General features: G+C 41.6%; 1 protein-coding gene across 4 annotated transcripts in view; it reads left to right on the top strand.

The window, feature by feature from the left end:
* Positions 1–24,382, top strand: part of gabrg2 (gamma-aminobutyric acid type A receptor subunit gamma2) — a 65,423-nt gene that overhangs the window by 21,247 nt on the left and 19,794 nt on the right. For all 4 annotated transcript variants that reach the window (XM_069678077.1, XM_069678069.1, XM_069678061.1 and 1 more), the window contains exons 4-6: positions 1,794–2,014; positions 4,121–4,203; positions 7,064–7,201. In XM_069678077.1, the coding sequence (XP_069534178.1) occupies positions 1,794–2,014; positions 4,121–4,203; positions 7,064–7,201 (442 nt within the window). The remainder of the gene's footprint in view (positions 1–1,793; positions 2,015–4,120; positions 4,204–7,063; positions 7,202–24,382) is intronic.

The raw sequence follows: 24,382 nt of genomic DNA, 5'->3' as shown, positions 1-24,382 counted from the left end.
TCAGCCAATATGAGTGGGAGAACTGGATAACTGTACAGTACCAGCTTCCAAAAATCAGTGCAACCCTTTTAATTAAAATAAAAATTGTAGAGTTCAGAGCGTTGGATAAGCTGAATTACAGTTATGAGATTCAGATAGAAAGCCTCTGCACAATGTTGCGCAAACGCACCTGAATCCTACATAAGAAGACTGATGAATAGTATGGTATATACAGTAGTCATGCTGCAGTTACAAGCTTAACAGGTCAGAATGGGTCATCTTATAGTGCACAGCGAAAGAAATGTTCGTAGGAGAGAAAAATCTCACATCAGCTTGTTAAATGTGTCATTGTTTTCCGTTGCATGTTCCCGCTGTGAACCCACTTCTATTGTAATTCTGCAGAGCTGCTGTCTGCTCTACATGAGGGTGGCGTTCCATCTCGCTAAGTCTTAGCTAAAACACCCACTCGTAATAACAGCAGTCACAGTGAAGTTGGAGGAGACGCTTTGATGGGATCAGTTAGAAACCGTGTGATTGTGCTCACATTAGGGAGTCTTCGTACATGCCACGCGTGATGGCGGCAATCCTCTAATGAAACGTCGAATGATTGCTTCACATTCATATTTCACCAGTGTGACTGGGCCATCGCGTTCGCACTGTGACATGACGAATGTGGCGGGGTTTGGTTTAATTATGTGTTCAGAGTGGTTGAAGTCTTCAGAGAGGCGGGGGAGGGGTGGGACAGAGGAACAAGAAAAAGAATCATTAATTAGTGCTTTGTTGAGTTGAGCAGTTGTTAAATGAATGGATGTTTCTGTGGATGATCCACGAGTGTTTATAAGTTCAAGAAAAAAAGTAGATCTCACTCAGCTCCTCCTGAGGCATTTCTCTCATCGTTGGATTTGAACTGTCTCTCCGTCTTAAAAAAAAAACAGGATGCTGAAAGGGTGGGAATGTTGCCTGGTGAAAATGTTGTTTTTCAAATCTCGTTTGGGACTCTTCGGCATGGATTTAGGCTTTATTGTTGGGCTAAGCTTTGTCAGGAAGTTAATGCCTCTATGCCCTCTTGCACACAAATCCCCTGATTTTTTTCCTCCCCTGCTGTACTCCACTTTGAACCTGAGGGCTCAACCATTCCAAATAACAAAATAAATAAGAAAGACTGATAGCTCTCTCTCTCTCTCTCTCTCGGCCTTTATTCTTCCTGTTTCACACTAGACTGCATCTCACCTTTGCTCTCAGCTCTTCAACTCTGCCCATGCCTCTGTGGCCCCATGCTTTCATCCCTCATATGTACGTTTTAGAGCAGCTCTCACAGGAGCTGAATAGCAGACAGAAGGTTTTGTCAGGCTCAGGACAAAGTGCTGCCAAGGCACTGGGTTAGGAGGTTAGATAATACTTGAGCCAAACAAGGGGAATTATTAATTGCCCCGTTGAACATTTAATTTTCAGGTTGAGGGCGCCAAGACGGTCTTTTTCAATAGAACTCCTTAACAGGGACAAAGGGACTTGTTGGCCTGAATAGACACCATCTTGTCTGTGGAAAATGTGCTTGCAAATGTGTTACAGCATTTACTTTCCTTTGGCATAGACAGAAGAAACAGAGGAGTGCTTTTGCAGCCCACATTTTAAAATGATCTCATTGCATCTCACAGTTTAAAGCCACACATTGTTGACGGCACTGGTTGCAAACAACAGTGTTTGCAAGGGTTTTCCTACCAAACAGAGACTTTCATCTCATGTGTTTCGTTCAGCTTTTAGACTAAAGACAAACATGAAAAATCTGGTCAAACTGTGTTGTTATCTTTCCTCAGGAATACACCATCGACATCTTTTTTGCTCAGACCTGGTACGACAGAAGGTTAAAATTCAACAGCACGATGAAGGTTCTGCGCCTGAACAGCAACATGGTCGGGAAGATTTGGATCCCGGACACATTTTTCCGCAACTCAAAGAAGGCCGACGCCCACTGGATCACCACGCCCAATCGCATGCTTCGAATCTGGAATGATGGTCGGATACTCTACACCCTCAGGTAAAGCGTCAGAGGTGCCTTAGATGCTCTGCTTGAAATAATAAAATGTGTCTGATATGTTTTTCTGAAAAATACATTAAATGACCTTCAAAGGTCCTCTCAAGACATCTCCTCCTTCTCTCTCATGAAACATTCCTGAATCTGCACAGGCCCCGCCCACTATGCACATTTCCAACCGCCCCCTCCGTCGCAAAAACAAAACACACCTCTGCCATCGTTTAGTGGCAACTTGTTGAAACTTAGCTAGCTTGAAATTAAGTAATTAGTAGTAGTAACATTAACGTTAGTAGTCAGAAGTGACGATGACGGTTACAGCTGGCTTGCGCATCGTCAAAGTGGTCGCCATAGGTTACAAATGATGATATGCATAGCGTCACCCCGTCCATTAACGGGATTGGCTCCTTAGGTTTGTGACGTCTCAAACCTGCCAATCTGAAATCGTGTTGTTCAGCCTGTCCTTGGTACACTGCAGTTTAAAAGCAGACAGGCCCAGCCATGGAGATGCCTGGTGTCCCTGATATGTCTTGTAGCACATGAACAACACCACATGTAGATGTTTACAAGGTTAAACACTTGGTTTTCACTGGAGGGGGGCTTTAATGGGGAATTAAAAATCTATTTACATAAACAAATAATTCTAGTACTCTCAGCAGAAAACAAAAGCAGTGAAAATACATGGTCTCACCTAAACAGTCTGGGCCTTCAAACTGGACTAAGAACAAATCACTGTTCAATTTGCAATATTATCAATTTGATGTCACAAAGCTGCTTCATGCTGCACTTGGAATCCGCCATTTATTATGGACTGTACTTATATATGGTAAATGGACTGTACTTATATAGCACTTTTCTAGTCTTTGCAACCACTCAAAGCTGCTTTTACACTACATGTCACATTCACCCATTCACACACACATTCATACACTGATGCTGCTACGTCTCGTGCCCAACTGTCAATCAGGTATCACATTCATACCCGTTGGTTATGCGAGCGGGAGCAATTTGGGGTTCAGTGTCTTATTGACATGTAGCCTGAGGGAGCTGGGGATCGAACGTCCCACCTACCGATTGAAAGACGACCGACTCTACCACTGAGCCTCAGCCCAGTCATTAAAGCGTGTACTTTGAAAGCACGTTGAAGTACCCAACACTTTACAGCCTATCTACATAAATGATTCATGGTGCTGATTATCCTGAAAAGGCCCTGGGCAATTTTAAATTTGAGCATTTTAAATTTGACATTAATTAGCCTGCAGGAACTCTGTCCAACTGAAAGAGGCAGGAAGTTGTTAGCGACAAGGGAACACTGGAGCTACATCGCCCTTAACTGATGTTTTTAGGCACCCCTGCATGGAGTACATTGCTTAAGGGGAGAATTTTTCATTTTTCTCTGTATGTTTTTAGTATATTTTATTAGTTAAATTTCCTGAAATTCATGGGTTTTTTTTAATGACCCAATTTTTTTTATGCCCAAAGAGCCCCAGAATCTTAAAATCATTGCTTGTTGTAAACTAGCTGTGTGTAAAACCCATGACTCTTAAATGAAACTTGTGGTGTGTTTAAAACAGGAGGATCTTTAAAAGAGAATTATTAATGGTGCTTATTATCATGTTTTTCGTTCCATCATAAACACAGTCGACATTTACGCTGACACCACTATATATCATCAGTGATAATAAGAGACAAAGTGAACTCTTCTGGACTCAATCAAGCCGTGATGGATGTTCTTCTGTGCAGAACACTACCCCTCCACTTCATTAATTTGTTAAGGAACTCAAAATGTAACCAATGGTTAATTAGGATGACCGCTGTGATGGGGAGGACAATGATACATGACAATAGCGCGTGCATGGATGGGTAAAGTCATTTAAGGTCATTCTCTCATTAAGGGGAAGTTTAATGACTTTGCCTTTACAGTCTCTCAAGTGTGAAAAGAAGAAGACGGGCGTGTTAGTGTGAAAAACATCAATTTAGTTCAGTGAAATATTAATTATTCCTTGTGTTAAAACTAATAAGAAGTTAATGGTATGTCATTTAAAATCCATATTCCCACATATATGTTTCGTCCAGTCTGAGTCTGTGGATGTAAATATTGTGTCTCTGCAGGTTGACCATCGACGCCGAGTGCCAGCTTAAACTGAACAACTTCCCAATGGATGAGCACTCCTGTCCCCTGGAGTTTTCAAGCTGTAAGTTTGGCCATATGCTGGCGCCCCACCGTCTTACCACTCCCTCTCTTCCTCTCCTTTATCTCAAACACACTCACACACACTCTCACATTGTAGCCTTGAAAAAAGCAACATATGAGCCTAACAAAGACATCATTTTCAGGGGTAATTATGCAACAGGCCAAGCTAAGGAATTCAAGCTGTGGCAGTCTTATGATGTATTTTAGACCAATATTTTGTCCTGAAAAACAATCCGATGAGTCATATGTGTGTTGAGGTTCGACACATTTATGCACATATTTATGTATTTAGAGTATATACAGAGTAACTTGCTAGCTAAAATGCAGTCTTTAACAGCTAAGTAATATGTAATTATGTGTTACAAAATAAGAGATGTGAACAAAACATTTGTTAAAGCATTCATTCATTCATACTATGCTCTGGCATTCCGTAAAGGCCCTTTAATTATAGATGTCTCATTGCCAACGCGACCAAAGGCAAAGCGCCGATTGATTTCCCTGCACTTTGTCAATACCACTCCAAAAGACATTTCAAAAAGTGACACGAGTCCAAATGAGTCAGTCCCTCTGTGTGTGCAGAGCCGATGGGGGGTAAGTTATGCTAATGAGGCCGCTATGGATCTACAGAGAGATGCACCATGGGATACTCTCCAGAGAGAATGCTTCCTAAATAGCTCCAGAGAAACAAGAAAGAGAGACCATGGGGGGAAGCGGGCCTAAAAATGGAACAGAGGCATTCATTTAAAATTTGATGAAAGCCATGTTGTTGATGTTGGAAGAACTTTGAACATCGCTTGATGTACAGCACATGAGCTCTATCTCAGAGGCAGCAGGCGGGGCAGCGCGCTGCGATTTCTCACGCGGCATGTTTTTTCCACACGTGCCGCGAAGATACAAAGCGTTGAAGGTTTTCAGCGCGACCTCCTTTGCTGCTTTGATTGACTGAAGCCAGACGGGATCAGATTCAACTGCATTCAGTCAGAGAATGATTAACAGACACAAGAGATTTTTTCACTTTGATCAAAATTGCCCATTCATATTAATGTGTTAATTAAAGCAACTGTTTTGATAACAATTGACCCTCCGCTAAGTCCTGCCCCCTTGGTTACTGTTGCTAAGCCTGTCAAGCCTTTGCACCGGCATGTAAATATTGTGCCGTTTTCAACTATAACAGTGAGAGATGTTCCAGGGGAAATTACAGCAAATTCCTAGAGAAATATTTCCCACATATCAGAGAGAAGTGGACAGAAAGGACGATATAGTTTGTCAGTGGCGTGTTGAGAATGAAGAGGACATTAAGATCGAAGCAAAAGCTGGGTCCCAAAGCAAGCGTCAGACACCCCACATCTTGACAATTCATGTTAAGGACAGTCAATATATTGTTTTACTTTAAGCTAATGTTTAGTTATGACTCCCTATAACTTTCATTATCTCAAATGTTTTAGCCCATTGCTAGCAAAACTAAATGATCCTCACATTTTGTTTAAAGCACGTCAGGATAATGCTCGCATATCGTGGGCTTGATCCATACACTGGATCTCCCTCCTAAAGGCCCAACAGGAAAGCCCAACAAAATCCTGTACAAGTGTGTCACAACAATGGCACAAACCAAGGGGTGGTAAAATAAAGGCTGTGCCGATATCATCGGTGGTGGTAGCGTAGGCCAGACAGGATCGCAAGCGGAGACAGACTTCCACAGTTTTTAATCCATGTCCGAAATCTTCCTCAAAAACTAAAAATATGACACCCCACCTCCTCTAAACTTTGAGGAAATCTTCTGTCGGACTTCCAGATTCCATATGCACACCATTTCGGCATTTCTCCTTGTTCTGAAAGCTTGACAGGCCTCCCGCGCCGAGCTACGGTTGCTAACATAGGATTGGACAGCGGCCGTTCAAGGAAGGGGCTTAGCGAAGGGTCAGTTAGGTCCAAAGCGAATTCATGGCATTCAGCATTCAGCAAGAATTGTTTGTCTAGCTTCCCGACAGCAATCAATAATTGGTACCGTCAGTAATGTGCGTCTGTCTGGCTGTAATGTGGCAATCTGGGGTAGATCCTTCCATCCCCTGCCCCTCTGAGGGTCCAGCATTACAGGATGTCTGAGAGCACTTAAAGCCATTTAAAGTTTGCACCGAGGAAGTTTCGTGTGCATTATTCAAGCCACTCCCTCCTCGGCTGCGCACAGCTCATCACTACACAGCACCAGACTGAAACTGAAGGAGCTGACGATCGTTACATTCAGACTTTAACACCTGTCCTGTACCGGGAAATATTCAGTCAGGCCCGTCCAGGAGCACAGGACCAGCTCGCAATTGAATTTTCTATTAATTCAAAAGAAGGTCAGCTATGGCTCTTTTCTTATATTTGATATCAGACAAAAATTCAATTCTAACAAATCTGATTTGATTATGATAATGCATCTGCCCCTCTAAGTGAATCACTATCAGACGAGTACGATTTTTATTGTGAATCTCACGACCAGACAGCAGCTCCTCAAAGTAATACAATTACTGAACTCATAGGCAGCATTGAATCAATTTAGTAATTGTTGCATTTAAGTCAGCGCAGTGCTACAGAGAAAGACATTTTCTCCCCACAGATGGACTGGATATTTTGTCACCATGTTGTGCTGGAGACTGTTACATAACGCTTCTTTCATGCAACTGTTTATTTGCAAGCTAGCTATCTTACTTTGTGGGTATGGATTACACTGACATAAAACAGGCTGTGCTCTATGGTTTTGTTTTATATTGAACATGTTCCAACAGATTTATTATATAGCAGGAGTCTTACGTTTTTTTCGAAAATGGAGGAAACGTTGTCATTTTTAGCTCTGCGTAACTCTGCTCTCTCCCGTTCAGATGGCTACCCCAGGGAGGAGATTGTGTACAAGTGGAAGAGGAGCTCAGTTGAGGTTGGGGACATTCGCTCCTGGAGGCTCTACCAGTTCTCCTTTGTGGGCCTGAGGAACACCTCTGAGATTGTCAGGACCGTCTCTGGTAAGAACACAAGCTGTTCTCGTTTTCTAACAAGCCTCTTCTGTTTTTTTTTCCAGACTAGCCTAATTTATACAGAACAAGCTGGCAGAATACACGTTCTTTGCCAGTGACTTTTTTTGTGTGTGTGTCACAAGTTGCTTCTTGCACTCGTGAGGGCTGCAATGAAATAGAGACTTTGTGGTTTTGCATGACACAACATTCATGATAGATTTAATCTAGATAGAAGCAGCAGCGTGCCGGCAGCATCATCCTAATGTGATGATATGGTGTAATTTCATGTATGAAAATGAGGCATTATTATTATCAGGCTGAACCAGGCATGCCACACCAGTGACTCCAAACATATTATTCAGTAAAATAAGTCTCTCTCCCTGAGTCTCCCAAAATGTCCATTCCTCTTTAAAGAGGGGGTATCATGCTGTTTCACATTTTTAAACATATATATATAATGTTACAATGTTGGATGTCCAGACTAAACATGGCTGAAATTTCAAATCTGTAGGTGAAAGTATGTTGGAGTAATCCCCAGGCTTCTCAGCTCAGTCTGCAGGCTGCTGTGAATGCCAGGTTTCACACTGTTTTTTCTGCACGCTGCACTTTGTGACGTCACAAGACCTTGGAGAGCTGGCCAATCAGAAGAAAGCGGGCTTGTAGGGGCGGGGTTTCTTAAAGGGACAGAACTGACTGAGTCGTTTCAGGCTGTATGAGGGCCTGCACAAATCAGTTAAGTGAGTTTTTTTAACTGTAAATTATGCTAAGCTACTCCACAGGTATCACAGAGTGAAATATGAAGCTTGAAATTAGCATAATACCCCCCTTAAAATCTGATCTGTAAATAATCATCACTGATCTGAAGATGGATCTTTTTGCATCTGTTGCAAATGTTAACTACAGTGTTACAAAAATAAGTAGCAATGGGAGACTACACTGATTGCTTTGAGTCATGTTTTGCCCAAAACACACATATGAATAACCAAAAGAATTAATACAACCTCTTTGAAACCTCGCACCTTACTTTGCACCAAAATTCTAAGATGTCTAGTTTGTAAAAGGGGATTGGACACACCTTTAATGCACTTTGGCCATGCATTTTAGACAATGCACTATAGATTTAGGAGGGCCCTCAGTCTTCTGTATTTCAGAATCAGAATCAGCTTTATTGGTCAGGTATGTACACATACAAGGAATTTGACTCCGGTTTAACTTTGCTCTCTTTGTACACTTAAACATTAAATATTACAAATTAAACTGTTATGTACAGACCTACATTCAACATTAAATATTAAACTAGTATCTGCAAGTATAAGCAGTGCAACGATGAAATATGTAATTATGTAATTTACATTAGGTAGATAGTTTCCAGTGTTTCCAGTAAAAAAAAAACACATACACACATGTGCATAGATAGTACATAGATTGGTGCCAGATGACGGATGATATTTACATGAATGAAATGTGTCTATAGGATGAGATGAACAATAAACAGTCTTTTGGCTTATACAAAACTTAGCCTGCTAATCTTTCTCACTTAATGTACTAAAAGTACTGGACCTGGTTGTGATATCCTTTAGCTTTCACAGCCACTTCTTATATTGAGAATGTATATTTACCTCTTTCTGACCCAGAGGGTAGCAGCACCTACAGTACTGTTTGTGACCGTTAATCCAAAACATCCCTGTTAACGTGCCTGTTGAAGTGATTTTAGAATATATTGAAAATAATGTGCTTAATTGAATAAAATAAATTAGAAACAATACATTTTACTGTGGAAACAAATAATAATTTAAGTGTACAAGTCAGTCACCTGGGAGACCAGATTTGCACTGCATGTCTAAAAGTAATAATGACACACTGATAATTTACATAAATAAAACAAGAGAGTAGACTTGCAATTTAATTTAGATTGTTTATGTCATTATAATTTGTTAGATGTGCGTAATTCATCCATTAGTTTTATGGTAAGCTGGCTGGATTCCATTCAGATGATGAATGTTTGAGGAAAAACAGCTGCTTCCCCTAGACGGTGTTGATGTCTAAGAGAAGGGCCAAAACCATGTTTGCATGCATACATTTGTTTATGTTTATATTAATGAGACGTTAGTAAGTACGCACTGTTCTGCAAAGAAATGTTGGGCTCATTACACTTGTCTGTGGTGTGAAGCCTGCGACAGAGATTAACTTAGGCCAGAGGAGAGTTCATTCTCATGAGAGGAGCTGCACGTCGAGAGGAACGGAATGAACGATTAAAATAAGAGTCTATAATACAGCCACAAATAACGACCCCGAATAAATCCTGCTGTTAAATCGCTTAGAAAGATATACAGCCATTTCAGCATTTATCTGTGTAAAACTTGTAACTTTATAAATGATTAAAGTAGAAAAGCAGTCATATATTCGCTCATAAACACCAGGGTAAAGGTGGCCATCTTTTCTCCTTCCGCTTCGGCTCAGTCTCCTTTTATTACGACTTATTCAATTCTTTCTAATCTAACTGTTATGTGAGTATTGATCAGTGTGAATGGATGTTTTCTGGCTGTGCTCCATCTGTTTAGAATATGCTGTGGGCTGGGAGGCTACAGGAAGTAAAGTTATTGTATTAGACATTGGAAGAAGGGTCATTATTCTTACTATGATTTGCAGCTCAGTGTGTGTCTAGTCGTTTATTCTATTGCTTCCCTTTCATATTAAAAGCCTGGTCTTGAGAAAAGCACAAACTGTGGATGCTTTTTAAAACTGTTTGGGTGCTTTATTTGACCATAAGTTGTAGCTTTATTGGAAATATGTCCGGCTTACTTTAAATATAGATGCACTGCCTGTTGATTTTCCTAAACAATGCTCTGCAATGATGGATAATTAAGTTGGAGGTAATATGATGTTGGAGTGTTTGGTGAGGGTGTAATAGCTGTTGTCAGTGCACTATAATGATGACAAACACTCATTAACTTCAGCTTTTATAGAAAACATGTTTGAAAAATGCGAGAATTTTAATGTCACATAAAAGAGAGTGAAATTCTCACTTTTCATAGGAGGCCAAAAAAACCAAGCTCGAGCCAACATTCACGGAAACGCGCTGCCCTCGAACACATCATAGCCATGGGAGTAACTGAGTTCACCCAGTCGTTCTATAATTCGCCCCAATTCTACAGAGTGTCGCTTCAACGTAAGGCTCGCACGCTCAGGGAGGCAGGGAGGCCTTCGGTGCGTACGGGACATGTGAGTTCTTGCCACCGAATGCTTGAACCGCAGTGGTGCAAGGTGATTAAAATTAAATAAAAAATGTTCTTTTTTGTTTTAATCAAAACATTTTTCAAGAGACAACATGAAAAGGCAATCTGCGTAGGAGGATGAGCTGGAGTGGAGAATTTGCAGCGTCCTCTCCCTCTCTCGCTCGCTCTCTCTCTCTCTCTGATCTGGTTTGTTATTCCCACCAACAGCCATCTGCTCTCTTGTCAGTGCAGAGAACCTTGACTGTGGCTGAGAGACCTCTTGTCTCATTTCGCAGTCAGTTTGGGTATCTGACCTGCTTCGAGATTCATGAACACAACATCTGTCTCAAAAAGCAGTCAGTTAGGGCCTTATAATTACCCCGTCATCTCAAGTACTCGTCATGCAGTGGGAAGTGCGGCTGAAAATTGTGCTGGAGAAGCAGAAATACTCCTTAATATGTTGTTTCATTAGCAGCTCCTATTGTGCATCTTAGGTGTAGACAAACTTTCTGATAGTACTTACTGATTTAGATTCAGATTCAGCTCTACTTCTTTGATCACTTAAATGATAGCCACCTTTGTTAATCTAAAAGTCAGCGAAGGAGCTTTGAATCTAAACACTGAGTTATCGTAAGTCAAATATGCATTTAAATGTATAAAAATTGCATTAGGGAAGTACAGATACCTAAAGAATAAATCGATGAAAAAGAAAATATATTGCAATACTTTTTTTTAAACATCAGATAACGTTATTTGCTTTTGACTCCCCTTGTTCGAAGTCATTACATCTCTTGCATCTGGCTGAGGATTACAGACAATGGAAAAGACCTTACAGCTGATGATGCACCCTCCTGTTTCAAATCGGAGGTGTGGCAGCATTTTGGCTGTCCCATGTCCGAAAATGAAAAAAGGTGGCCAGATAACGGTCACGACAAATACTGTGTGCAAGTATTGCAAGAGGCAGATGATAAAAATAACACAACAAACCTGATGCAGCACGTAAAACGGCACCACGGTGAGAAGATAGAGACACCAAGGCCTGAGGTGGAACAAAGGATTGAAAGTGCAAGCAACGCTTGCAAGCAGATTTAAAAAAGGATTTGTTTTAAAGTTGTACGATTTCAGTTTCGTTCTCTTTGGCGGCACCTATGGTGAAAAAACAGTAATTGTGGGAGCACACTTCCCATATATATCCAGACAGTGTTGCATGTGTGACGTCCACGGTTGGCTCCGGTTGTAACTCTTGATTTTCCTGGCTGACGGTCGCTTTCCTTTTCAGACTGTTCGCCTTCATCTGAGCGTCGAGTTTGTTTCTTCTTCTTTGGATTTTCACTTATTTTTGAAGTTGTATCTGTAGTCATCCATCTTTTCTTTGTTTGTTCAGCCATAGAAGATTACTGTTTACTCGCAACACTTGCAGAGACCGGAAAAGCAGCTGCTTGGCTCCGCCTACCCTCCCTGGCAGACCAACCACTGCTGGGTGAAAACTAACTAAGTAAAAAACTAACAAAAAAACAAACACTAAAACTAACACTAACTGGGCGCCGCTTGTGATTTTTTCTGCGAAAGTCGCTCTCAGTCCATAATACTGCAAATGCAAAGGCTTTCATCAGTGGGCCACAGGCTCAATCACCATTGTGTTGCCTATCTGGCGTCTATAGTGACTTAACAGACATTTATTTAAATGAAAATCTTTGAGATGATCACTTTTAATATAGTGAAAACATGAGAGGGAAATATATTTTGAAACTTGAGAATTGAAATAAAAGTATACTTCAATCCCATTTTCTTAAAGAATTGTGAGAAAAACGTGAAAAATTGTAATATGAACCCATCATCGGGATTTGTATTTTATCGTGGCTTGAGTGTATCGTTACATATCTAATAGCAATTGTTTTATTAAATCATCTCTGGCACTAAGACCCTGATTTTAATCATGTTTGTGAAGCTATTACGGGTACACCTTTGCATAAATAGTTCCATAAAAATAGCTTAAATATAAGTTGTTTTTTGTGTATAAGAAGCACAAAGAGTTTTTAAAATAGTTGTTATTTTGTAGCATGACCCAGACTGACGCTTTGAAAAAAATGCTGCACTTTCTAATCTTGCTTGCTGGAGACAACAGAGCAGTGAGCTGTGAGCCCGTCCTTCAACCGCACAACCCAGGGCTCAAACTCTCCTTCTGCTGTGCACACCAGCGCTCTGTCCACTAGCAACATCCTGAATCCCTGCCAGCTGAAGGGTTCCGTGTCTCTGCCCTACCTCTGGAAGGTTATACTTAGTTATTCTTTAAAAACAACTCTTTCCAAGGTATTTCGGAGGAAGCGCTGTGCTGTATCGCCATCAGTTAAAGTGAGTTGAAGCGGGTCAGGTGAGGCAGCGGAGGAATGCGTAATGGTAAGCGGAGCAGACAGGTGAATTGGTCTGATCCTGACAGCGACGACTGAAGCAAAAACTCAGAAGAAGAAGAGCTTCTCTCTCATTCTAGGAGACAAGGCAGCCTCTCTCAGGCTCAGCTCGTCTCACATCTACTCCTCCACATTAATGCTCATATTCTCGGAGTCTCTTTTTTTAATAAAAACAGAATAGAATATAAAAATGGTGCATGATTAAAGAGTGATTGAGTGGTACTGTAAGTAAAGGGGGCTGGGGCTGTGACATGCCGTCTGCTGCCCTGATGCAGCCGTGCTGTAGCTTTTTATAAAGGCGATGTCTGTTTTTATTTGTTCTCCCTCAGCCTGTGTCCAAAGGCTTGCTCTCTTAACATGTCACTTCACATCAGGACCGCCTGTACTGCCTGGAAGCCTATACCTGCATTTACAAACACAGACACACACACACAATCTCAAGGCTAGACTATATATATATATAAAAAAATTCCAAGTCACTGCTGCTTCTGACAAGCAAAGACCCTTGAAAGGACAGCAGCGGACAGAATCTGGAGGAGCTAAAAGAGATCCAGAGGATGTGAATGTGGGACAGCCGAGGCACTAGGTACACAGCTGACGTCGCTGTGAAGTTAACCCCTCAGTGACTTTGCTTAAGCTCGATGCTAGGAGCTGTGTTCTCACCCATCTGCCAGGCTGGAGTTCAGGGGAGGAACATCAGAGTGCAGACAAGGGCAGAGCGAAAAGAGAGAGAGAGAGAACAGGGGAGGAGGAGGCAAAGAAGAGGAGTGATAGAGGAGGGTGAAGGGAATAAAATGGTGGAGCGGGGAGTCCATGTTGCAGGTTTAGAGAGGTCAAATGTTAGGCTATATTTAGGGACTAAAGTGTCAGTAACAATTCAAGCAACATTGCAGTATATAAACTTAAACTCCAGTCAGATCATCATTAGTTTTGTAATTATCAAATACATTAGAACAGGGTTAGCTAGCTAAAAGTCACCGTCATATAGTTGTAGTGACTTGAGCTGAAAATGTTATCGGTATATGCAGATTATGGCTTGAAAATGACATATCGGCATCGGCAAATATGTCTTTTTTTCTGCCGATATTTTCCAACGATAAAACAATGCTTTGATTTTGCCTAAATGCTCTATGATTCCCGAAAAAAGCTTGACGTAATGTTAAGAAATTAACTCGGCAAGAGTGTGCGCACGCACTGCCTGCACCACGCCTCTTCCGTCAAGTGCGAAGAAGGGTGCAAGATGTCTGCGGTATGGCAGTTTGTGGACCACTACAATAAGAGTAGGCATGATATCAATTCCACTACAGAGGAGACTAAAAGTTTTCTGCAATTAGCTGGAAAAAAAAAACATGTGCCTAATATATCGGTATTGAAATCGCCAATCAGCAAAAAGGGTTGGAAAATATCGGCATATCAGATATCGGCAAAAAGATCCAATATCGTGCATCCCTAGAGAATGTACTAATATACAGCAACTTTTTTTTAATTACAAGTCGCTAAAATATTATTGAGCACATATTGGTGTACAACAACAGCGTAGTAGTTACGTTAATACTTAAAATGTAGGCCTGTGCATTTGCACGAGTTGGGTGATTCAAAACGTATCAACATACAAGGGTTACAATTCTTTACTTTGATGTACTACGGTTAGCAAGGCAATATATTGCAATATTTTTAAATGTAATTCCAGGGAAACTGTTATAACAGAAAGAACACACATCAAAATGCATACAGTACATAAGTACTTCATTATGCAGGTAGAACTGTGGCATCTACATTTGTCACAGTCCCTGTAACATCCAACATCATAGCACTACTTTTTGTGCAGTCAGAACAAAAGAAACCAACATGCAAGCAAAAAAACCGCATCCCTGCATGTAAACTATTAATTTAAAAGGATTTTTTAAAGAGTTGACACAGTGTCACAAAACTTAAAGCTCCTGTGAGGGCCTTTCAGCTTGTGTTGATTTTGGCGCCCCCTGTGGACAAAGCTGTGCCTCTTATCTCTTTGCTGATTTTGTCCTGTACTTGCCGAGGTCATATGTATCACTCACTTTAAATTTTTACCCTGTAAAATGTAAACAAAGGCAGCGTGCAGTTAATCGCTTTGTCTGACACCTACCCCCCGCCAGCGGTTTCAGGCATTAAAAATAACTATATAGAAATAATCAGTCTTGTTGCTTTTGTAGCTCATATAGAGTAATCAGAATTAATTTCAGTCTGTTTCATAACCAGCGAAAAACTCCTCACAGGAGCTTTAATATTGTGATATACAAGTGTATTTCTTACATCCCTAATAATCGATGCAAATGTTTGGTTGGTAAAGTGAAGGTAACATGAGACATATTGAGATGAGAACCAAGATGAATGAGTGATTAGTTTGAACAAGAAATGTGGGATTATTCTATTTGTCTAAGGCACCTGAATAATGTAGCCAGTGTGGTGCATCTGCATGAACTATCAGATGCTATCACAGAGATCTATCTGCAGCTGTTAACCATCTTCCTAGAACACGAGGGGAATAAATGAGCTTTAAAAACGGCAAAGCTTAGTCGAGCAAGGAGCTTTGCCTTTCAGGCACACGGGGAATTGATGCCATTTGCTGTCTTTCTCTCTTGTTTTCCACCAGCATCACTTTACCCCAGCAGAGAGTGGTTTAAGTAAGACATGAGGTGGTTAATTTTCTGTCCTTTTAGCAGAGCACAAACGTACGCCATGTGCATCAGCCGGTGCTACATATCTGTGCACGTCTGACAGCGTTCAGAGTGCTCTGGTCTGCGCCTGTGTCCGTGAATTAATGCATGCTCCTGTGTCCATTTGCCTGCATGCACATTTCAGTGTGCTCTCCACTGGATCTGGTCTTTTTTTTTATGTATTGAAAGCTATTCTTAGAGTGACCTTCCAAAAGCCATGGCGTGCAGCCCTGTTGTCTGTGTGCGCCCGCCTGTGTGATTCACTTTGAGTGGAGAAAGCCCAGGGACACATCAGTGGCCCTCTCCCGATTACGGAGCTCCACAGTTTGCAGATGAGTCTTTGATGTGGCGAATCTGGAGGCATTGTGGTTGAAAGGAAGTGACCCGACGAGCGGAAACAGTCAGCGAAACAGAACACACGAAGACTCATGCTCGTTGTATATAGATATATAGATAGATAGATATGTATACATACATATATATATGTATATAAACACACTCATATAAGCACAGTCACTCTCTGACAAGCCAAAGGATTTCCCTTATAGCATGGCAGAGTGCGTTGTTGTGCTATCTTTAGGCACTCGGTTCTACGGATAGAGACTTAGACCATAATTTAATCCTCAACTGCACTCCTACACACTCTCACACACAACTAGAATAGATACAGTTCTGCTGCAGCAAAATAACGGAAGGAAGGATCACATAAGAAAGGGTCCTTAGGATGTGAAATTATTTTATGCTACTAAAGTCGGCCTTTTAGCTTTCAATCCCTCGTTTTTACAGGATGCCTTAAAGGATAACTCCTGTAATTTTAAACCTGGGCTCTATTTTATTTATTTTATTTTTTTTACAAATTTGGGGGTCGTAATGACTCATAGGAGCAAAAACTTTTGGAATTGGTCCAGTAGACAGCCTCCGCCAGCAGCCGCGATACGACCGCAATGGCTGTAACATAATCCCCTGGGGCAATTGCGCTCGATCAAAGTACGTCCACTAAAAGTGCTTGTTATTGCCACAGACAGGCTCACATTGTTCCTCCAGGTGTTTGACAACATTACGGATGATGATCTCTACAAAAATCCTTTTGTTAAAGAGTAAGATCCTTTTTGTGTAACCAGAAACAGAAGTCTTGCTCAAGGAGAGGTCTCGATATGAAATCCTGTGACCGATTCCAAAAGATTTTGTTCCTATGAGTCATTTGGACCCCCAAATTTGTAAAAAAATAATAATAATAAAAAAAATAGGGCCCAGGTTTAAAAACACCAAAGTTATCCTTTAAAGAAGAGTCTTTGTTGAAGAAAATCTTTGATCATTTGATCCTTAGATAACACTTCAGTTTGGTGTCAGAGTCATGTAATGATCAGCTGAGTTTCATCATTTCTGTTTTGTGTTGTTATTGCACTGCCAAACTGAAAAGTTGTCCCTTTAAGGAAATCCACTTAAAAGCGGGTTGGGACAGGCGTGTGGCAATATTGTCTCGGCGTCAGGAGGTTTGTGAAAGCCCCAACCGGAGCCGTGGTAACAGTCGCATCAAATAAAAAGTTTAATAGAAATCCAAAGCAAATTAAAGCGAAAATGTTATCAAATCCCTCGAAGAAGAAAAAATGATGCCGCCGAGACAAGAACTCTTGTCACCGCCTGCCTGGTTTAATCAAGAAAAAGATGCAGGGAGACAAAAAGCAATAAAAGCAAAATGCCAATAGTTTTTTATTGTTACTGAGGCATTGTTTCCCTGATCAAATGAAACACCTGCGAACGCTCGGGCAAATTATTCCTGTTTCCAGTGCATAAATTGTTTTGATGAATAGCACCTTAAAATAATTCGCAAAAATGAATAAAAACAGAGATGTAATAAAAGATCGAAGGATAGGGAGACTCATACAGGACAGGAGGACATTGTTTACAGATTAAAGCTGTGAGGAGTTTTTTGCTGGTTATGAAACAGACTGAAATTAATTCTGATTACTCTATATGAGCTACAAAAGCAAAGCAGACCATCAGCGACAACATTGATTATTTCTTAATTTTAAGGCCTGAAACTGCTGGCGGGGGGGTCAGTGTCAGACGAAGTGTATAACTGCATCCTGTCTTTGTTGACATTTTTGAGGGCAAACATTTAAGCGATGCATATGACTGTTAAAGATAGCAGGAGATTTTTTGTTAAAAACACCACTTAAGCATGTACAGGCTAAAATCAGCAAAGAGATAAAGGTTCCGGCTTTGTCCACAGGGGGCGCCAACCTCAACACAAACCGAAAGTTCCTCACAGGAGCTTTAAAAATGGTCGTATCATAACTTTTCCGTCATGTTTACGTAAAGTATTTCAGTGATTCTGTCTTGTGCAATGCATTCAATTCAAAATGCCAGTCTTCATATGCTTAAAAATACATTTACAAGAAGAAAGTCTTTAATCAGACACGTGGGTTAATTGAAAAACGACACAAAGGGTGCACAAAAGGTTATCCGTGACTTAATGCGGCGTATGGAAACAGTAATTCAATCAGTCATATTACCTTGCAGCTATTTATCAATGACAATCACTTCATTTCTGCTGAACGTAAAAGGTTAAGAAGCGCGGAAACAATGCATTAGCCCAGGTGTTGCTATAATAGCCGCTCTCTCTAATCTCCCCCCTCCCTTCATCCCCTTCTCTCTCTCTCTCTCTCTCTCTCTCTCCGTGCGTTCTCCCCCTTTGCTTCAGGGTGATAGTTGTGATGGGCAGGAGTGGGAGGAAAAATGCTCTGACTCAGCCCGAATCCTCCTTTTGTGAAGTTAAATACCAATTTACACTCCTCCCCATCGACTCTCCCATCCTCTACGCACACATGCTAACCCGCCCTATACACTAACGGCATTCACGAGTGTCCGCTCCGTACAACCCCCCTCAGCCCTCCCCCATCCTACTCCTTCCTTACTCTCGCAAAGGAGAGGGGATTTTTTTCTGCATGCGGTGTTTTCCTGTGCCCTATTTTTTTTTTTACCCTTCCCCCCTTTCTCTCTCTTTGCCTTTCTTAGTTGACAGTCTAATAAGCCGGTAATTAAAACCTGAGAACAGCGGCTGGTGATAGGCCATAGGAGCAGAGATTGCTTTGGGAAAATAAGGCTCTTGTTTTCCTCCCCATCGACCACCACCTGCATATAAAAGAGCGCCTGTGGTGCAAAGCAGAGGAGCACAGATTTAGAGACATAGATTTTCTTCTTCCTCTTTGTGGCATGTTGGGTTGTCAGTCCTCTCTGGAAAGATGTTTGTTCCTGTTTTTGGAGGACACACTATGTAGCACGCTGGAGTATTGATTGAAGGCAGTGACTGAAGGTTGAGGAAAAAAGAATATCAACTTAAGCCCAAGAGAAGAGGTTACTTAAGTCAATTCTATCATCTTTTTTATCCACTTTAATGATCTAAAATCTTTCCACAGCACAAGTGTAGCATCAACATGAGTTCCCTTAAACTAGGCCACTGGAATACATTGACTGCAAAATTAAAGTCATCTAATTTGCAAAAAGAGAGAGAAAGATGGAGAGAGCCAGTGGACGTAAATAAGTGAGGTTGTTGTTAGCTCTTGTTTTTCAGTTGGGTTGCCAGCAGGCAAAGATGGAGGTCATGGGGCGGAGAAATGCAAGGATAAAAAAGAAATGGAGTTGAGGGGGGAAAAAGAAGAAGAAGAAGATGTTCAGCCAATACCGAAGCAGGTCAATGCAGTCTCAGAGATGCAGTCGTTTTAGCTTTATGTAATTCTTGACTTCTCTCGTCGTTTTGAAACGTAATTTTCACCAAGACAGAATGAAGCAGACTGAGGTCAGACCTCAGTTGATGGACTTGATCTTTGATTTCGAGAAGAAGAGAGAGACCTTGTCTAAAGGTGCAGGAGGGAGGTGGTCGCACAGGAACTTCAAGTCACGATGAAACTTTCTAGGGGGAGCTTAGACCAATAATTCTGCTCCCTCTGGTACAAGAATTCACTGCCAATCATACATTTTACTACTTCTTCTCGCATAACTACTTCCTATACTTTAGCATTACCACGTCTATGTTGCAGTTACTATGGGCATAGTATCATGTAAGGTATATAATTGTCTTTTACTAGTGCTTTAATTTAAACACTATTTTGAAATGGTAGGGGTTTTCATTTAAGCTGATTTAACAATGCATCATATTTTATTAGCCAGAAAAAAATGTTTTCAGCTGCTAAAAAATGTAGAGGAGGTTACGGGCCTGTGTCCACTGATGACGTCTTATTCCCCGGCAGCACCCAGGACCTCAATTTCAAAGCACTTCTCACTGGCGCTTACTGTTGCTAGGTTACGAAAGTTGTCTCGGTCATGATCGTTTAGGCTGTTTTAAATTGCTCTGTAGGCTTAATATTTGCTTTTACTTACAGAAATTGTACAAAGACAACATAGAAACATTGGAAAGGAATCGTGTCCTGGCGTTAGCAGTAGCTCAACTCCTGGAAATTGTACCCTCGAAATAGCGAAAGGGTTAGCTTCCCCTCCGCCATTGCTGTTGACAAAGTTGATATCTTAAGTCCTGTCCCTTCTTGATTTTGATATGTCAGTGAGGGAGTAGTGACATTGCTGTGGGGTTCCAAAAGTTAAACTTTTTTTCCCAGAGAGCGCTGTGAGCAGAGCAACAAAACACAGCTGACGCTGAGTGCTGAGAGCCCTGAACTGCACTGGTTTTGTTTAGAAAATAGGATTTGCAGTATTATGCGGCTGCTTTTCCGGTCTCTTCAAGTGTTGCGAGTAAACAGTAATCTACTATGGCTGAACAAACAAAGAAAAGATCGATGACTACAGATACAACTTCAAAAATAAGTGAAAATCCAAAGAAAATAAATTGGACGCTCAGATGAAGGCAAAAAAGTCTAAAAAGGAAAGCGACCGTCAGCGAGGAAAATCGAGAGTTACAACCGGAGCCAACCGTGGACGTCACACATGCAACACTGTCTGGATATCTGGGAAGTGTGCTCCCACAATCACCGTTTATTGCCATAGGTGGCCCCTAAGAGACCACAACTGAGATCTTCAAGATTATAACTTTAATAAACTGAATTACATTCCACCACTGAACTCATCACAATACAAGCACAGAAGCATTTCTCATACTGTAAGATAGCTCTCATACACAAGTACCTGAATAGCAATTGTATGTAGTAGGAAATGTGTAGCACTTAAGAAATACTATTTGATGTCATACGTCATTGTTAAGTGAAAAAATAGCTTGTTTTTCAGAGAGATGTGCAGAATGAGGGGTCATATGCTCACATCTGCATGCGGTGCACACACACAAGCTGCACTTTAACAGTCTCCTCCTGATGAGGCGGGCAGAGCTGGCTTGGATGCTAAAAGCAGTTCAAAGTTGATGCCACTCAGTGGAGCCATTGTTCTCGGGCCAAGCCCTCATTGCTCAATAAAATGTTATAAAGTTCCGTGCTCGGGTCTTAGATAGTCCTCTCAATCAGCTTATTGGCCCTGTGTAATATTCTGCAACCCAGGGCTTCAAAGTAATTAACCATAAGAAATAAGAAGAGCGTAGAGGAGGAACAGACTGCGTGTGGTTAATTCATTCTGTAAGGAGCAGTTTCCCATGAATCAGCACATTACCTGAATTCTATGGACGCAATTAATACAGTTCAATCTCTTTTTTCTGTTATGTGGTATTAAAACTTTGCAGCATCAATATTGTGAAATGTGGCACATGATATTACATTACCCATCCTTGAAAAGAGCCTTGCATGGCTTATCTGTGCATATTATGCTAATACGTGTCATGTATTCTATAATGTATCCGATGCCTTTTATAAGTAAGTCCAGCAAAGGCTACGGTGAAATTAAATGTAAAGTCTTATCTGTGAATATAACTGCTCATGAATCTGTATGAGCGGATGCATTGTTAATATTCATGCTGGATAGCGGAGATCCTGTCTTAAGACTTACAGCATTGGAAATATCTGTTTCTTCAAGTACGCATGTTTTTTCTATTGGAGTGCCTTTTTGGCACAGATGTGTGATTATGTAGTTAGTTGAAAGAATTGCTATTAGTCTGAGTATGTGCAGGCATAAATCAGCGCTGCAGTTTTGGGCATTTCAGTCACTATGTTGAATCAGATTAATTAGATTAGAAAGCTTAAAAACCAGGGATCCAAAACTCTAATCTGTAAGAGCACAAAGCCATGGGCAATGATTGTCTTGGCTTATACAGTGTTTGTCAGAGCTTATCCATCAAATTTAAATTTAAATTACATTGTAGTAATTGTGAAGACCACCACACTGTGCTATTGTGACTGAAAAGTTATCCTGAAGACATCTTGTAATGCGGAGATTTGCTTCTTTAGCACAAAGTAGAAATTACTAGATGAGATTAAGCGTTCATCTCGGTAAATGTTCTGTGAGTTCTGTTGTAAGTGTTCTGATGACTAACTGTTGTAGTCTTATTGCACAAGATCAGTTCTGGGCCATAAAATATGGCCAGCGCTGTGACATCCTTGCCCTTTGAGTTTCTGTTCGAGGCTCTGCAGGTGTGTCAGCCACAGATGTTGTTATTGCTGAAGCTAACTACTCAGTGCTCCGTCTTTTATTGTAGACAAACTGCTGTTCCTGCTGTAACAACAGTTTTCAGAAGGCTTTTATCTTAAAAGAGACCAGTGGTTTCCTGCACCGGTAAAGCTTCAACTAAAGATGGATTTGGTTCGATCACTCTTGTGTTACACTGCTGAAAAGATACAGTAGCTGTGTCCCAATCCAGGGGCTGCAGCCTTCCAAGGAGGCGGTCGATGGAGGATGCGTCATTCGTAGCCTGCGTAGACCGTTAGCTGAACTGAAATGAGATGGTCTGGTCCACGGAGGACTTCCTGTTTGCATCACCAGCTGTTCCCGTCCTTATCGTTGCATCACCAAATGCCGCTCCTGTCACCTAGCAACAGGTAGCTAGCAGGCTAATTAGCTAGCATAACTAACGTCGAGTAACTTAACCTATTATATTAAAGATAATTTGTTTCAAGGGCCCTGTCATGTTTTAAAAAATGTGTAACGCTAGCTATTTGAGTTGAAACCTTTTACATTTAAAGTGTAACTGCGCCCACAGGTCTGACCATAACTCCACCCACTGCACAATTTTGAAAAAAAGTGGTCAAAGTGGGCAAGGGGCTGAGAGGGGGGTGGAGGGGGGTGGGTGTGTCCGGCAGCTCAGTGACGTCCCCTCCCCTGGCCAGAGAAAAAATGGACGAGAGCGACACGGAGCCACAAGGCTTCTCCCCTGAAGAGCACTTGAGTGTGGTGGAGGACCGTGGTGGTCCCGAGCCCTATCAGTTCGAGCCGTTGGCTCCAGCCCCACAAATGCCTGAAGCTGGAGCTTTCAGAGCCGAGGAAATGCTAGGGCAAGAGAGACTGGGCGCATTCTCTGAGTGGTAACGTAACGTTAGTTAGAAGGCTAATGTACAGTGTGCTGGCAAAAATATTGTAAACTCTAGTGAATGATGTGTCGATCGGGATATATCTGAAAATGAGCGCGGTTTCACAGACTCCCGCTCAAAGATGGGGGCCGGGGGGTGTACCGCCCACCTCTGATTGACAGGCTTTAACATTCCTTTTTTTAAAATACATTTAATTCACGTAGTTTTGTCCCTAACAGACGTGTCTACGTCACCATCGGCTGGCAAGGTCCAGGGCCGATTTAAAACAGCAGATGGCGTGTTGAGCCATTTCTAACCCATGAAATGCCGACATGTTTAAGTGTGCAGTTACTCGTTAAAGTTTATTCTTCGGTCATTTAAGAGTCCACCAGCTCGTTTGAATTTGCGCGCAATGAATCTCAAGATACGCTGGGAAGGATGCACCCGTTGGATCCTTTGTGGCCCAGGAAACGGAGGACGCATTTGGCGGCCGCACCGACAGTCTTCGACGTGCTGCTGTGACCCTTCAAACACGGCCTTCGAAGGATGCAGCCCCTGGATTGGGACACAGCTCGTATGTGTATGATGAAACATAGTACTGAGAACAACTGCAAATGTTTTCTATCCATCTTCTGACTGCTTGTCTTAAAATATCAAGTGACCGCTTCATCCATCTGTGTCTCCAGGTGTTCAGGTATACTTTCTTTTACAGCAAACACACACAAATCAAATCTGAACACACAACGTGGCCGCTGGACCGCTGTTTTTGTACCTGTAGTTTTCCATTACATGCTCTATCCTCTCATTGCTCTTGTTTTTCCCAAATTAGCCGCTTTTATTTTGAAACGCGGCTCATCTTTCCTTTTAAAAGAAGTGTGAGTCGGACAAAGAGGCCTGTGCCGTGACTGTTTTAAGTGATGACGAGTCCTGTCGCCGGGCCAACACAGAAACAAAAGCACGACCAAAGAGGTGATGTATTAAACATGGGGCGAGGAGCGTGAGAGTCGAATTTTAGGACGTGGGGCTTATGTAATGAGCGAGAATCGCATCTGCGAGCGTGCAAATAAGAGATAATGAAGCCATTTTTAGACAAGGTACGCTGGAACAAATAGATACAATGAAGCAAGACTGGAAGAGAGGAGAGGCTTGTGAGCGTATCAGCTTTGTTTTTGTGCGGCAACAAACAAGCCCACTGATGGACTTTGGGTGTTTTTAACGTTTTTCTGTTTGCTTTAAAAATGTAGGAAGAAAAGACTGCATGAAAAAAGAGATGTGACCAAAAAAAGCCAGGAATGAATAACCAGCTGGGCTGTAAGGCCAACTGTCAGATTGTCTGTGTGGTAATTATTTTGTAGCGATTTGATAAATTAGACATTTGTTTGGTAATATGCACCGCTGAAGAACAATTAAAACCGGGCCTAAGTTGCATGAATCATAGAAGGCCCCTGTGCCAAAATCTAATTTTAATACCTCTATTTAT

Source organism: Semicossyphus pulcher, unplaced genomic scaffold, assembly GCF_022749685.1.
Source record: "Semicossyphus pulcher isolate SPU_LCO1_2020_fin unplaced genomic scaffold, fSemPul1.0.p SCAF_10, whole genome shotgun sequence".
In the NCBI taxonomy this organism is placed as follows: Eukaryota; Metazoa; Chordata; class Actinopteri; order Labriformes; family Labridae; genus Semicossyphus; species Semicossyphus pulcher.
Note: the sequence above shows the minus strand (reverse complement) of the source record. Positions and strands in the feature narration are given on the sequence as shown.